Raw genomic sequence first — 14,602 nt, 5'->3', positions numbered from 1 at the left:
ACATCCCCCACCAGGAGCCCGCCCTGGGCCGTGGGTGGGTGGGCACCTGGCAGAGGTGGGTGCTCAGGGGATGAGGGATGCATCCCAGGGGATGGGGCAGATGGAGGTGGGAGGGGAGGGCAGAAGAGGGTAAGGACGGTGGATGAAGGCCCGTGGGGCAGCTGGAGGGATGGGTCTGCTGCAGGGGTGGGAGTGGACGCAGGTAGGGGCAGCTGAAGGGTCAGGGCCAATTGAGGGGTGGACACGGGAACAGGGTGGGACGGAGCAGTGGGTGCAGGGAAGCGGGAAAATATGAGGGGTGGGTGCAGGGCGTGGATTGGAGTGGATGGAGGGGTGGGAGAACAGGGGGTGAGACGGAGAGGTGGGGGATGGGTGGCGGTGGGAGAAAGGAGGGGTTGGGAGGACCGAGTGCTGGGCTCAGGGCCCTGGGGCGTGATGGAAGGTTGTGACGGAGGGGTAGGACAGAGCGGTGGGCGCAGCGAGGCGGGACGGAGGGGTGGGTCCCGGGCACGCATACAGGTGGGGCACGCCAAGTGGAGAGGGGGCACAGGGGCAGGGGTGGGGGCGCGGCACTACCTGAGCAGGTGCTGCAGCTGCCGGCGGCTGCAGGCTGACCAGGCGAGGCCCGCGTGGCCGGGCACGGAGCCATCGGACGCCATCACGTGGCCTCCGGGCCCGCAGCCGCTGCCGGGCGCGCCGTCGTGCTCCAGGCCCAAGCTGCGGGGGAGGCGGAGCTGAGCGGCGGACAGGGTCGCACCGGGCCACCCTGGGGCCACAGGCCAGCGAGTTTTCCCACCCAGTCGACCCCTGGTACCGCCACCAGCTAACCGGGTGCGGCGGAGCAAGTCGTGGCCGCCTGCCTCAGTTTCCCACCTGGGAGGCTGGGCTGGCCCCGCAGAGTGGCTCCCATCTCTTTTGGCTAATAAATATCAAAAGGCTTTTTAAACGTGCAAGCCAGAGTAGCGCACGGCATCGTAAGTCTGGAGGAGCGGTGCGGACGGGGACGGGCTGCTTACATGGGTGAACTCAGTGTGTGAAAATGCGTGGGCTGCAGGGAGAGTAGAGTTAAAAGTTCTAGAAAACGTGTGGGCCCTTGGCCACCATCACCATTCCCAGGCGGTGGAAGGCGATGGTTTGGAACCGCAGCAAGCTTTTTAACCCCCCGCACAATTGATGGGGAGATCCTAGGGGGGGCCAGGGGAGCCCCTGGGAATCCTACCTGCAGCTCAGAACAGTTGGTGCCCAACCGGGATTGAAACTCACTTTTTACTTTAGAAGTCTCTGTACTGTTTGAATTTTTACTACAATGGGCAATTATTTTCATAATTCAAAAACTGAAAATCAAAAAGAAAAGAAATCCACCACTCTCGGCAAATGAAGATAGGTGCAAAGATTTGCCCACAAGAATTCACAATGTTCATAACAGGGAAAATTTGGAAACAACCTAAACATCCAGTAGGAGAAGGTTAATTAAATAAATTGTGGTGCATCCTGGGAAATATAACAGAGCTGGACGCTGCATTTGGGATGTTTGGTTACCGGGCAGAGCAGGCAGCAAAGCAACGCACAGCACAGCCCCGACTTGGCAAACGAGAAATGGTGTGTGTGTAAAGAAAAACTGAAATTAAATTAAAAAATGTGAAGAGATACTATCTCTAAGTGGTGGGATTTGTGATAATTTTTATAGCCTGCTTTTTCTTTACCTGAATTTTCAACAAAAATTATTTTCTAATTGCTTCATTTGTTTTGTTTATTTTCTGGGGAAAAAATTCTCTTTTAATCACTCAGCAATCAAGAAGGACCAGATACCCATCCTCACCCCCCTATACACTTCCTACTCTGCTGGAGCCGGGGTGCGGGCTCCTCTGTCAGGCTGGGCAAGACCCCCTGCCTGCCCCAATCCCGGCCCAGGGCAGCTCCTCAGCCAGAGCCTGGGGACAGCGGATGGGGCTGCTTACCTGTGCCCAATCTCGTGGGCGATGGTGACCCCCAGGTCAAAGCCGGTGTCCTCAGTGATGAGGCAGCTCCAGGAGGGGGAGCAGGCGCCCCCGAGCTGGGTGACTCCCCGCACCTGCCGGTTACCGTCGGGCAGCTCCAGGTCAAACCTCAGCAAGAGAAAACCGTCACCTGAGTGGCGCGAAGGTGCTTGCCCACCCCGGGTCACCTCTGCAGAGGGCGGGAAGGCCGAGGGTGCAGCCTTGCGGGGCAGGCCAGGACACCCGTCCCAGCTCAGCCACCTGGTGATGTAGAGCGCCAGGTCTGCATGCCCAGGATCCGCGTCGTCCGCGGGGTTGATCGTCCGGCTCCACTCACAGACGCTCAGCAGAGACGCGGTGATGTTGGCCGTGATGTTGGGAGCATCCTGGGGGCGATAACAGGCCTGTGTTGGGAGCGCCCCTGCCAAGCGCGGCACGGACTGCTGCCGGCGCATTTCTCAGGGAGTCCTCATAACAACCCTGTTACGATCCCCTGTGACAGACGAGGAAACTGAGGCTCGGAGAAGTACAGCCACACAGCCATGCAGAATGAAGTCTGGGTGGAGCTGGGGCTGGAGCCTGGGCCCATCTGGCCGAATGCCCTGCCCCGACCCAGGCGGGGGGTGAGCATCCGCAGGAAGAGGTTAGAGGGCACAGAGAGGCGGGCACACTGGGCGTCAGCTCTGTGGGGTGCTGAAGTGCAGCTCGGAGCCTACCTCGCGCTCCGTGAGGATGACCATCCTCACCAGGTGCACTCGGAACTGAGCCCCCAGGGACGGGTCCCTCAGCAGTTCTGACCCCTGTGAAAGGGCAAACAGAGAGCAGTAACCTGCTGGGGACGTGGCCAGCCCAGGCTGCTGCTGATTTCCAGGGACCCCGGGATGGGGGTGGGGCTAGAAAGGATGCTACATCAGCACGTGGGGGGGGCAGCCAAAATGCTAGTCGCTGGGCCCACAGCCAGCAACAGACAGTCGGGGTGCCCTGGTCCTCCCCTAGCTAGTGGCTCAGGAAGAACTAACAAAGAAAGAAACCCCAAAGGCGACAGGAGCACACACAATTGTCACTGCTCTGGAATGTTCCATCCGAACGTGCTTCTCTGGGATATATTCACCCTCGCCTCTCCCGTCTCCGCTCATCTGCCTGCACACTTTATTCCACCCCCGCCCACTGAATCCTACCTGTGTCCACGGAGGACATGAGGGCCACCTCCTCCCACCTCGAGCCCTTCCCGGTCCACTCGTGAGAAGGGCTCTCCTCCCTCTCCTGCTCCCAGCTCTGTCGGTGCACCGGTCAAGATGCCGACGTGGGCGGCTTGTGTTGCACCAGCTTGTCCTCTAAATTACACGTGGCACCCGAGTGAGAGAATGTGACCTAACGCTGGCACCAGCTGCCTGGGTTTGAATCCACGCTCTGCCGCTTCCTCGCTGTCTGTTCAGAATCCTGCTAACTGGCCTCTGTGCCTGTTTCCTCCTCTGTCAAATGGAGATAAAGACTTTCCTGGTTGTCATCACACTTAGGAACACTGTAGCTGCAAAGGACCTGGCACAGGTTGGTGCCCGTGATGACATGGCCATGGCCACCATGGGCACCGTGTGGGCGGGACCAGAGGGAGCATGGTTCGATTACTGAATTTCAGCATCTGAGAATCGGAGCGGGGACCCCCAAAGCTTGAAAACAATAATTTTCAAATGACTTAGAGGAGATATTTTTCAATGAGAAGAGAAAACATCATCTTCAGGGCTGTAGGCAGAAAACCTAAGGGGTCTCACTCTGGACGTGGACAGAGTCTGCACACAGGGGGGACCCAGGCTCCCGGCGGGGGGCACAGCATGGGGTGGGAAGGGCCCGGGCTCCAAGACTGGTGAGGTGCAGTGGGAAACTTTTCCTTTTATCCAAAATACGTCACCAGACCTGAGGCTGGGGACAAAGTGGTACCGGGTACCCCACATTCTAGGGGGAGCTGCGTGTGGCTGGGACCAAATACACCCTCCAGGGCAACTTGCCGAGAGGTGGTGCTGCCGGCTGTGCCACCACCTGCCCTCCTCACGCCCCTCCCCATCTCCGGAGCAGACCAAGGGGACATGGCCGGGGCCTCCTAACTGTTCCTAAAATCCAGTTAGCCAAAATTTTTTTAAATTTTTCAGTGAATGAACTTTGTGATTTTCTCCTTGTCATGCCTAGCTGTCTGGCGCCGTGGCCGAGGCGTGTGATCACGTGGTGCTAACTCCTCCGCATCTGCGGAAATGCCCCCAGCCTGGAGCACGGTCGTTTGCCGTGGTGCCACGTGTGTTCTCCGGTCGCCGGGCGCAGCGACGACGCCCACCACTCTGACGTGGTGTTAGTGGAACAGCGCTGCCCTCCACCCTCACCCCAACTCCCCAGTGAAGAGGAGGCCGCAGGGTCGGGTGACCGACAAACAGGGAGGTGGCGTGTCCTCTGCCGGTGGTGTCTGTTTAGACTTCGAACTGGTCGATCTGCCCTGTGCCCCCCGGAGGGGACAAGAGGACTGCCAGAGGGCAGGGTGGGCGCAGAGGGAGCATGGGCAGCCTGCACGCCCTGCTAGCTGGGGCAGGGATGGCGGGGCTCACCGTGGCCAGATGGACACTGGGGAAGCGGCCGGGCTTGGGGGGCCCAGGTGAAGGGACCCGGACAGTGAGAGGCTGGGGGGTGTGCTCTGGAGCTGAGAGGGGTGCCCAGGCCCCACCCGCCTCCCCTCCAGGGAGGAAGAAAACAGCAGACCACACCTCTCCCCCTCTCTCCCGGGCCTGGCTGTACACCTGAGTTTATCCTGCTGAGTTCAGGTTAAACTCCATTTGGTCCACTGGCATTTGGTCACCCGCCCTGGCTGAGGGGCCACTGTGTCCAGAGGTTCATGAGCACAGCTCATAGCCCCACTAGACCCTGTGCGGGCCAGCGCCGTCCCCAGGGGCCAGTCCTCACCGGACACTCACAATGTTGAGGCTGGTGAGGACGTAGCGCTCCGTGTCTTCCCGGTGAGCCTGGTGGACGTCGGGGCCCACGGCCACTAGCAGTTCCAGGTGCAGGATGCCTCCTGCAGCCCGCCTCTGTCTCCGGAGACCTGGAGAGGGAGGAGGCTGAAGGCAGAGGTTCTAGAAAGCCGGTACAGGCCAGCTAACGGAGAGGGGTGGGCAGGTCTTGGGAGGATGGCCTTCTGAAGTCGAGACGTTTCACGCCGACCCACAGCGGGATCCCGTTAGTGACTGGGTGCTTGAGGCCTGCAAATGGGCAAGGCCTGGGAGGGGCTGTTGGGCTGTGGTCCGGCAGGTCACCGCCAACGCAAGCCTTCCCCTGCCCTTGTGGCTCTGTCGAAAGCCCAGGCCCCTGCCCTGGCTCCCGGACCCCTATCTGGGCACCGGTGTTTCATGAGTAACATCAGGAGCCCTGACAGGAAGGCGAGCACAGGGGAGCCTCTGCGGTCCTCGCCGTCCTCCTCCCACGGGAGCCCCGAGGGCTCTGGGACCCCAGGCGATGCTCTTCTGGCCGTCCCAGGGGGAAGAACTGGGAGGACCTGGGCTACGGGACACACAGACACACAGGTGCTTGCCCCAGGCGGTCAGCATGCGTCTGGCCCAGACCGTGGAGAGCCAGGTCCCGAGGGGGACGTCCTCGGGTCTCTCTACCCTGCCCCCGGCCCACTCTGTTGCCCAGGCTAGAGTGCCGAGGTGTCAGCCTAGCTCACAGCAGCCTGAAACTCCTGGGCTCAAGCGATCCTCCTGCCTCAGCCTCCCGAGTAGCTGGGACTACAGACATGCGCCACCATGCCCGGCTAATTTTTTCTATATATTTTTAGTTGTCCGGTTAATTTCTTTCTATTTTTTTAGTAGAGACGGGGTCTCACTCTTGCTCAGGCTGGTCTCAAACTCCTGAGCTCAAACAATCCTCCCACCTCGGCCTCCCAGAGTGCTAGGATTACAGGCCTGAGCCACTGCGCCCGGCCCCCCACCAGCCTTTTGATCGAAGTCACTGAGGGCCCTGCTGGGGAAAGGCCAGCCAAGCCACCGGGGACAACGGGGACAGCCTCCGGCGTAAGGAAACCACAGGCTGCGGAGGGCGCCTGGTCCAGGCCCTATCTCGTTTCCCACAGAAGGAGTAAATATTTATATCCATGGCCAGAAACCACCAGAGTGCCTGAATACCGGCCAGCCCAGCAGAGGCCACGGGGCAGAGGGGTCCAGCCAATCCCTGACCATTCCCTCGAGACATTTAACAGACTCCTGGGCCAGAGCCCCAGCTTGGCCGGAACACCCAGGCCAGCTTTTATCGCCTTGGCAGGAAGTGAGGGAGTTAATTAACAGGGGTGACGGGGAAAGTCCCAGGCCACCGCCTCAGTGATGAGATGCCCCGGACACTCCAGAAAGTCCCCCTGCTGAGAGACACCAGGGCAAGTACCTTTGCAGGCAGCATCAGCGCCAAAGTGGGAAGACACCTCCTCCAGCTCCCAGGCCTGAAGGCAACTCTGCAAGACAAAAAGAGATGGGTAGAGAGGGAGAACGGAGGGGAGGAGGGCAGAGAGGCTGCCTCCCCTCAGGCGAGACCAGGGAGGGGAGGGGGATCAGAGGCAAGGAGAGGGCCGGCGGGCAGGGGGAGGCAGACAGGACCAGCCCACACCGATCTGGCACCTACTAGAGTCTGTGTGCTCAGCTTCATCGCGTGAGGGGGCGGCACTGAGACACCAACTCCCCCCTCCGTGAGCACCCTTCACCCCAGAACCCCAAGCCCAGATTCCTCCACCCAGCACGACCTCCAGAGCTGACGGGTCTGCTGAACGAGCGGCCCCTCTGCGCCAGGGCTGCCGGCAGCCCCCACCCCGGGACCGCCTTCAGCACAGAGGCTCCGGGACACCACTGCTCCTGCAAAGGAGCCCACCTGCTGGAAACCGGGGAGTCTCCAGCCGCCCAGGAGAAGGAAGGCACAAATGAGGACTCCCCCAACGCCGGCCACACAGAGGGGCCAGCATCTGGCCCAGGGGTGAAGCGTGCGCATCCTTCGGAGACCAGCCTGCTGGGGGAGAGGGGCCTGGGGACCGTGGAGCCGCCGCTGGAATGTGAGGGACTGCTTGTGGGGCGGGGCGACCGGCCGTGTTGACTATTGGCGGGGCCCTGGGGGGGGGAGGGCCTGAAGCTCCTCCTGCTGCAACCTGGGCCCTGCTCTGGGATGGTCCCCAGTTCAGAGCACCCCGACCTGGTCCTGCACCCCAAAGAGCCCTCCAGCTGGCCTGACCTTCTGGGAGGGGGCTGGGCCCAGCAACCCAGTCTGGAGGAGGAGGGAGCCCTGGACAGGGAAGCTGGAGACACTCTGGGACCTGGGCCGGCTCTCTCGGGGCCTCCGTTCCCTCTGAGTCTGACCGAGGAAAGGCCATGCCACAGACACCGCGGTTCTGGCTGGACTGTCTGCCTGTCCCACGCCTGCACCGGATGAGGAGAGTCACAGGGCAGGCCGAGCGGCGCCAGACCTCCGCATTCGTCACCACAAAGCACCGGGCAATCCTGCTGCACCTTCTGGAAGGTTCTCGTTCCCGTGCTCGCGACCACTCTCGCAGCCCTCACACCTCCCCCAGCCCACTCAGCTGGTGACCAGCAGGGGTTCCCTGTCCTCTCCAGCCTGCAGCACCGTCTGGGCCCCTCCACCAGGCTCACTGTTCCCCCCCAGCCCCCAGGGTCTGTGTAGCTGAGCCCCAGGACGGCAGCCACTCCCACCAGGCAGCAGCCCCGGCCTCTGGAGCTTAATTTCTGGGGAAGAGTGTCAGACGACGACCTCACCAGACAAGCGCACGTGGGGTATGTTCGAAGGTGGTGAATGTCGTGGAGGACACGGCAGGAGGATGGTATGGGGGCCGGCGGGGTGCAGTGTCGCACAGAAGGGGCAGGGAGGCTCGCGGAGAAGCGGCACGGTGAGATGTCAGCGTCCTGTAACTGGATGTCCCGGTCGGGGACACGCTGACCCCTCTGCCCGCGGCCTACGTGGGCTCCCGCCACAGCCACTTCTTTAAGAACAAACTTGAACTGTCCCAGTGGCAGTCTCCACACCCTCACCCCCCATTCCAGTTCCATCAAAGTTGTTCTTAAAAATGTCCCCGATGACCTCAAGGCCACATCCATCTCCCGCTTCTATGTCCTCACCTTTCCCAACCACGGGACACGGTTTACCCTGGCGCCCACCCCCACCCCCACCCCAGCTTCCTGGCACCTGACTCCTGACGCTCCTCCCACTGCACTGGCCGCTCCTCCCCTGGGAAGCCCTCGGCCTCTGACCCCTGACCCCTGGCCCCGGTCTCAGCCCTTCTCTCTCTGTGTATACTCTTTCCATGGGGCCACCCCCGGCTCGTGGTTTCGGTACTGACTATAAATGAGCAAGTCCCAAATTATATCTCCAGCACTGAGCCTCCCCCAAGCTTGAGAGTCACACATCCCGCTGATGCGAGGTCTCCGCCTGGCACCTGGCGCCTGGGGGCCACTCAACTCTAGTCTGGAAAGGGACTCCCCGCCCAGCCCCTCACCTCGCCCCCAGCCACTCATGGAGCCGGTAAGTGGCCACACCCAGTTGCTCAGGCCAAACTTCCGGAGCCAGCCCTGCCCGCCTCCTCCTATTTCCTGTCAACTCCATCTGGCACACACTCGTCAAAGCTGCCCACCTGGCCCTTCACAGCCACGTGGGCATCAGCCTGGGCTTGCGCTGCCAGGTCTCCCTTCAACAGGAAACCTGCCTGCAGCCGAGGGGCCGGGTAGCGGACGGCCTCTGGCCACCTGCTGCAACCTCCAGGCCAGGACCACACTCTTCCCTGGCGGCTGCTGGTCAGCCACAGAGGGGACACTGGGCCTCGACACTTCCTTCCAATGGAAGATTCCTCTAGTGGGCAGTCTCTGCCCCGGAACTCCCGTCGGTTGGGTTCTCCAAACGCCATCGGATCTGCACTGCAGGCTGAGGCTTCCCGGCCCGCCGGCTTCCTTCCCACTCCTCCTTCGCAGGCGTCGGACCAGCGTCAGCTGGAGCCTCCCCCTGCCGGTCCCCCACCCTCCCCTTACCTTACAGAGGCCGCAGTAAACGCTTTGCGCCCCCTACGCACCCTCTGTGGCTGCTTCCTGAGGTCCCGCCTGCCACAGCCCCTAACCTCAGCCGCGTCATGGCCGTGGCCACAGTCTCCCGCCTGGCCTCCGCGCCTCCTCTCTCACTGCCGTCCCCGTCACAATTCTCATGAAGAAGCTGCGCTAATCTTTTCAAAACATAAATCGGACTGGATCACTCGCCAGCTTTAAAACGGTGGCCTCCCTTTGCCCCTGGAATGAAATGTCCGAATCCTGTCCTGCGGCCTGCAAGGCTCTGCAATCTGCGATCCGGCCCTGCCCAGCCCTCCGCCCGCACCCCCGCACATCCGCCCGCGCTCCTGGCGTTCCGGCCGCGCCAGCCTTCTCCCCGTTCCCCAAACACATCAAACACTCCGTGGCCCCCTCTGCGCCCTGGGCTGCACATTCAAGTGTCAGCCCAGATGTCACCTCCTCAGAGAGGGATCCCTCATGACCCATCTAAGTGGCCTTCTGTTCAAGGCTGCCACATTCAGAAAGTAAAAATCAGGACATTCAGTTACATTTGAATCCCAGGTAAACAACAAATAATTTTTTAGCACAAGTATGACTCAAACATTGCAAATGTCCCGTGGGACACGCTGACACTAAAAATGATTCTTTATCTGAAACTTCTGTTTCACCGAGTGTCCTGCATTTTGTCCGGCGACCTTACCCCTGGTCAATCTTTGCCACGACATCTCATTTTATCACTTTCACTGTTACTGCTGTCCAAAAGTATCTCGATTTATTAACTTATCTGGGCTTCCCTGCAGGCCCCTGTCGACATAAAGGGAGAAACTGAGGTAAAATGAAGATAAGCAGAGTGTTTACTTAGGTTGTGATCCACAACACATGCCCTCCGTCAACTAAGACAGGCCCTAAGGTTGAGAAACCGAAAGTCCCCACCGGCTGAGGGTTAGGGCTTGCCTGGCGTGGCGACTTCCCGAACTCCTACAGCTACAGGGAAAACCACACTCTTGCTAAACTCCCTGACACGAGGAGCCACCAGGAAACCTGTCAGACCCCTCCTAACTCCGATTCGCAACCCAGACTGCTACAGCTCTGGCTGGACAGAGGACCCCCCTTGCGGACACTCTTCCCCGATGAGCAAGGGCAGACCTCAAGCCAGTGTCAGCCAGCCGTGGAGACTGTGTGCAAACTGTCTTCATGTCCTGTCGTCCACCCTCTGATGGTAAAGGCTGAATTCCACCTCATTTTAATGCGAAAGCCCTGCCCAAAATTGAACATGGGATGTCTGTTACATGTGTGTTTACCCACTGTGCATGCGCTCAGCCCCCCTCATGAATATGTATAGCTTCCCCCACACCTGCTGAATAGGTATTGTGTCATGGAGACCCTGTGAGGCATAAAAACCAACTGCCCTGCCTTTGCAGAGAGGGCTCCTTCCGCGCATGCTGAAGACTGTCTCTTCCCAGCTGCAAAGCGGTATCACGAATAAAGTGGTATCACCAATAAAGTGGTATCACCAATAAAGCTCTCCTTTCTACTAGCTAGCCATCCTGGTAGCGTTTTGGATGACAGGACCAAGACTGAGGACTGGTTTTGTCAACCTGAAATAATCAGGTTAATAAAGGATCAAAATCCAGGGTTTTTTTTTGTTTGTTTGTTTTTTCTCTTCATACACAACTCTATCTATTCTTTTCCACATCATTATTAATTGTGTACTATTATTTTCTCCATTGCATACATGAGAACATTCAGGCTAGTAGATTCAATATCTTGTTTTAATTCCTTGATTTTTTTACTTCGTAGCTAAGTGACCATGAGCAATTAGTGGTTTCAGTTTACTCATGTATGCTTGAGGTAATAATTCCCATTGCATAAAGTTTTTGGTTTTAATTATTTAACATATAAAGTACTGGTATCATTTTTAAACACAACAGGTTATCAATTAATATTGGCCATATTACACTCTACTGCATGTCAATTTACATATTTTTAAATATGATATATTTTCTTTTTTTTTTTTTTTCAGCTCATCATGGGGGTACATAAGTTCAGGTCATATACATTATCCATGTCCCGCCCATCCCCCTGAGTTAGAGCCTCCAAAATCCAAGTTTTAAAGAGTTGATTCAGGCCTGGCGTGGTGGCTCATGCCTGTAATCCTAGCACTCTGGGAGGCTGAGGCAGGAGGATCCCTTGAGTCCAGGGTTTCAGGTTGCAGTGAGCTATGATGATGCCACTGCACTCTAGCCCGGGGGACAGAGCAAGAGTGTCTCAAAAAAAAAAAAAAAAAGTTTATTCAAGCAAAAAGCTGGGAATAGTTAGTTATCTGGGAAACACAGACTCCAGAGAAATGGGCTCAGTGCCCTAGAGTTAAAAGTTAAGGTTTTGCTTATATGGGCAGAAGACAAAGAAATTTAGTATGATGATAGTATTTTCTATATAAGATTGGCTTATAAGTTACAACAATTTAATTACGGTTTATTTTCTTTTCCATACAGCTTATTTTCATTTCCTTTCCAATTTAAAAGATGTATTTAACATTCCATCTTAGCCGGTCTTGGTGGCTCATACCTGTAACCCTAGCACTCTGGGAGGCCAAGGCAGGAAGATTGCTTGAGCTCAAGAGTTCAAGACCAGCCTAAGTGAGAGTGAGACCCATCTCTACTGAAAATAGAAAAATTAGCTGGGCGTCATGACACGCACCTGTAGTCCCAGCTACTCAGGAGGCTGAGGCAGGAGGATCCCTTGAGCCCAGGAGTTTGAAGCTGCAGTGAGCTATGATCACACCATTGCACTCCAGCCTGGGTGACAGAGTGAGATTCTGTCTGAAAAAAAAAAAAAAATTGCATCTTAGACAACATGATAATCATGAAATCTCTGTGAGAGAAAGAAAAGAGGAAGTTAATCTACAATGAAGATCAACAGTGAAGATGGAAGTGTTGTTCCCTAGCACCGTTATGTCACTTATAACATTTTATAAAACATAGGTAAGAAAGAAGCCTAATCTACAATCAGAGAAACGAAGGTTACTGCTGCTTGTCACTGATTTAGGCCCCAGGCCCCATAATCACATTCTTTTAAGGTTCAAAATAAAGTTCCAACAGCTTAGTTTTTGAATTATTTTAAAACTTAATTTCATAGATTCAAGGCCGGGCGCAGTGGCTCACGCCTGTAATCCTAGCACTCTGGGAGGCCAAGGTGGGTGGATTGTTTGAGCTCAGGAGTTCGAGACCAGTCTGAGCAAGAGCGAGACCCCATCTCTACTAAAAATAGAAAGAAATTATATGGACAACTAAAAACATATGTAGACAAAAGTTAGCCGGGCATGGTGGCGCATGCCTGTAGTCCCAGCTACTCAGGAGGCTGAGGCAGAAGGATTGCTTGAGCCCAGGAGTTTGAGGTTGCTGTGAGCTAGGCTGACGCCATGGCACTCTAGCCTGGGCAACAGAGTGAGACTGTCCCAAAAAAAAAAAAAAAATTTTTTTCACAGATTCAAGTTGCCCTGAACATATGTGCTCTGATTAACAGCAGTTGCAAGTGGGATTGTAAAGGAGAAAAAAAAGTAAGGGGGCAGTTCCTAAGTTGTTTACCAAGAATTTACATTGGTTCATTAAAATTCATTAAAATAGCATAAGCTATTGATTGGCTATCATTGTTCTTTGTATCACAAATTCCAGGAACATGAAGATAATGGGTGAGAGTCACATTATGCAACTTGAGTGTCACCAAACCAACCTGGGTCCATTTGCTTGTGCACAGTGTAAGGCCAAACACCCACTGGGGTGCCAGATGTTCACACTGAGAAAGGTTTATTGCCAACCAGCCGAGCAAACAGGCAGAAGTCTGGCTCAAACCTGTCTCCTCGAGCTGGGGCTTAGAGCAGGTTTTATGGTCACAGGTTGATGAGGCGTGATCTGATTGGACCTTGGATCCTGTGTCTTGTTAACTCAGTCCAGCTTCTCAGCGCGAGCACTTACGTTCCACCTGTGATTCGTGCTGAGTTCATCTGGGCATGCTCAGGTTCTATGACCTTCAACTGAAAAATAAGTCACAACTCAGTTACATAAAAATGAAGCAGGCCAGAACAGCAGGTGCCTCCCGAGCCTGCGGGTCTGTGCCCAGGCCCTGGGGCTGTGGCTCGCAGCCTCCGCCACTGAGGGGGCAGTCACACTTGGGAGTGTCGTGTGTGCCGAGAAGCAGTGAGACACCCATGGTGATGGCAAATGGCCTGTCTCCTGGGCCACACATCTGGATGGCTGGAGAGTTTTGGAGCAATGGGGGGGTGGGGACGTCTGTTGCCAGGGAATAACTTGCACTTGGAATCAGATAAATAAACCCAGCTCTGTCTCTTGCTAACGGAAAAAAAAAAAAAAAAATGCCTATAATCCCAGGCTTGAGGAGGCTGAGGCGGGAGGATCACTTGAGCCCAGGAGTTTGAAGCTGCAGTGAGTGAGCTATGATCACACCATTGTACTCCAGCCTGGGTGACAGAGGAAGGCCTTGTCTCAAAAAATAAAAAAATAAAATGTTGAACCAGATTGTCTGATGTGGTAACAATTTTAGGAAATTTATAGGTAGTCTGGAAAGTACAGGGAAGGAAATTAAAAACAAAATGCCTTTAAACAATTTCCCTGGGCATGGGTACAGGGATGTTACTGAAGTCTCATGCTCACATCTGTCTGGGCCTGACAAATTTTCCAAACCTCATGTCAACTGAAGAATCACGAACCTCATAAATTTGGGAAGGAGAACTTCATTTCCCATGGAGGGTTGCAGCCTGTAGGCTTGCCATTGTGTCAGGCTGGGAAGCACAGCCTCGGGCACAAGCCAAGGGCAGGCGCTTGGAGGAAACAGGAATTTATGCTGAGCAGAGTAGGTACGTATTAGGTTATTAAGTATGAAATGTCCGATTTCCTTAAGTATTAAGTTTGACAGTTGATATCTCTGACATTTCACTTTGACATTTCTTGTTTTATGTTTATTGTGAAGGGACATCCTCAGTCTTTCTTTCTTTTTTTGAGACAGAGTCTCGCTCTGTTGCCTGAGCTAGAGTGAGTGCCGTGGCGTCAGCCTAGCTCACAGCAACCTCAAACTCCTGAGCTTAAGCGATCCTACTGCCTCAGCCTCCCGAGTAGCTGGGACTACAGGCATGCACCACCATGCCCAGCTAATTTTTTCTATATATGTTTTTTAGTTGGCCAGATAATTTCTTTCTATTTTTAGTAGAGACAGGTCTTGCTCTTGCTCAGGCTGGTCTCGAACTCCTGAGCTCAAACGATCCACCCGCCTCAGCCTCCCAGAATGCTAGGATTACAGGCGTGAGCCACCGTGCCCGGCCAGACATCAGTCTTTCAAACACACGTTTTTGCTTGTGATTATCATTCAAATTGTTTTAGAACAATTTTTGTGAAACTATGGATAAGTAAAAAACTCTGTGTTATTTTCGAATATGAGTTCCGTCATGGAACCAATGCAGCACAGACAGCTCAAAATATCAACGAGGTGTTTGGGAAGGATGTGGCTAATGAATGCACAGCACGTGATGGTTTGAGAAGTTCTGGTGATTTTAATCTG

At 55.5% G+C, this 14,602-nt stretch overlaps 1 protein-coding gene across 10 annotated transcripts in view; it reads right to left on the bottom strand.

Moving 5' to 3' along the window:
* The window catches only part of ADAMTS13 (ADAM metallopeptidase with thrombospondin type 1 motif 13), a 30,494-nt gene extending 19,983 nt beyond the window's left edge, over positions 1-10,511 (bottom strand). For 3 of the 10 annotated variants that reach the window (XR_006737972.1, XM_045563920.1, XM_045563922.1), the window contains exons 1-7: positions 6,864-10,511; positions 6,387-6,453; positions 4,928-5,055; positions 2,693-2,776; positions 2,238-2,362; positions 1,959-2,105; positions 577-717 (exon numbers count right to left, since the gene is read on the bottom strand). Coding sequence is in view for 9 of the 10 variants with exons in the window: in XM_045563920.1 (XP_045419876.1) it covers positions 577-717; positions 1,959-2,105; positions 2,238-2,362; positions 2,693-2,776; positions 4,928-5,055; positions 6,387-6,453; positions 6,864-6,980 (809 nt within the window). In the remaining variant the exon portion in view is untranslated. Of the gene's footprint in view, positions 1-576; positions 718-1,958; positions 2,106-2,237; positions 2,363-2,692; positions 2,777-3,154; positions 3,449-4,927; positions 5,056-6,386; positions 6,454-6,620 lie in introns of those variants that run through there. The other 7 variants (XM_045563913.1, XM_045563914.1, XM_045563918.1 and 4 more) reach the window with 5 other exon arrangements.
* Between the last annotated feature and the right edge of the window lie 4,091 nt (positions 10,512-14,602).

The sequence above is a fragment of the Lemur catta genome, chromosome 10 (genome assembly GCF_020740605.2).
Source record: "Lemur catta isolate mLemCat1 chromosome 10, mLemCat1.pri, whole genome shotgun sequence".
In the NCBI taxonomy this organism is placed as follows: domain Eukaryota; kingdom Metazoa; phylum Chordata; class Mammalia; order Primates; family Lemuridae; genus Lemur; species Lemur catta.
This window is presented reverse-complemented; position numbering and strand designations above follow the sequence as displayed.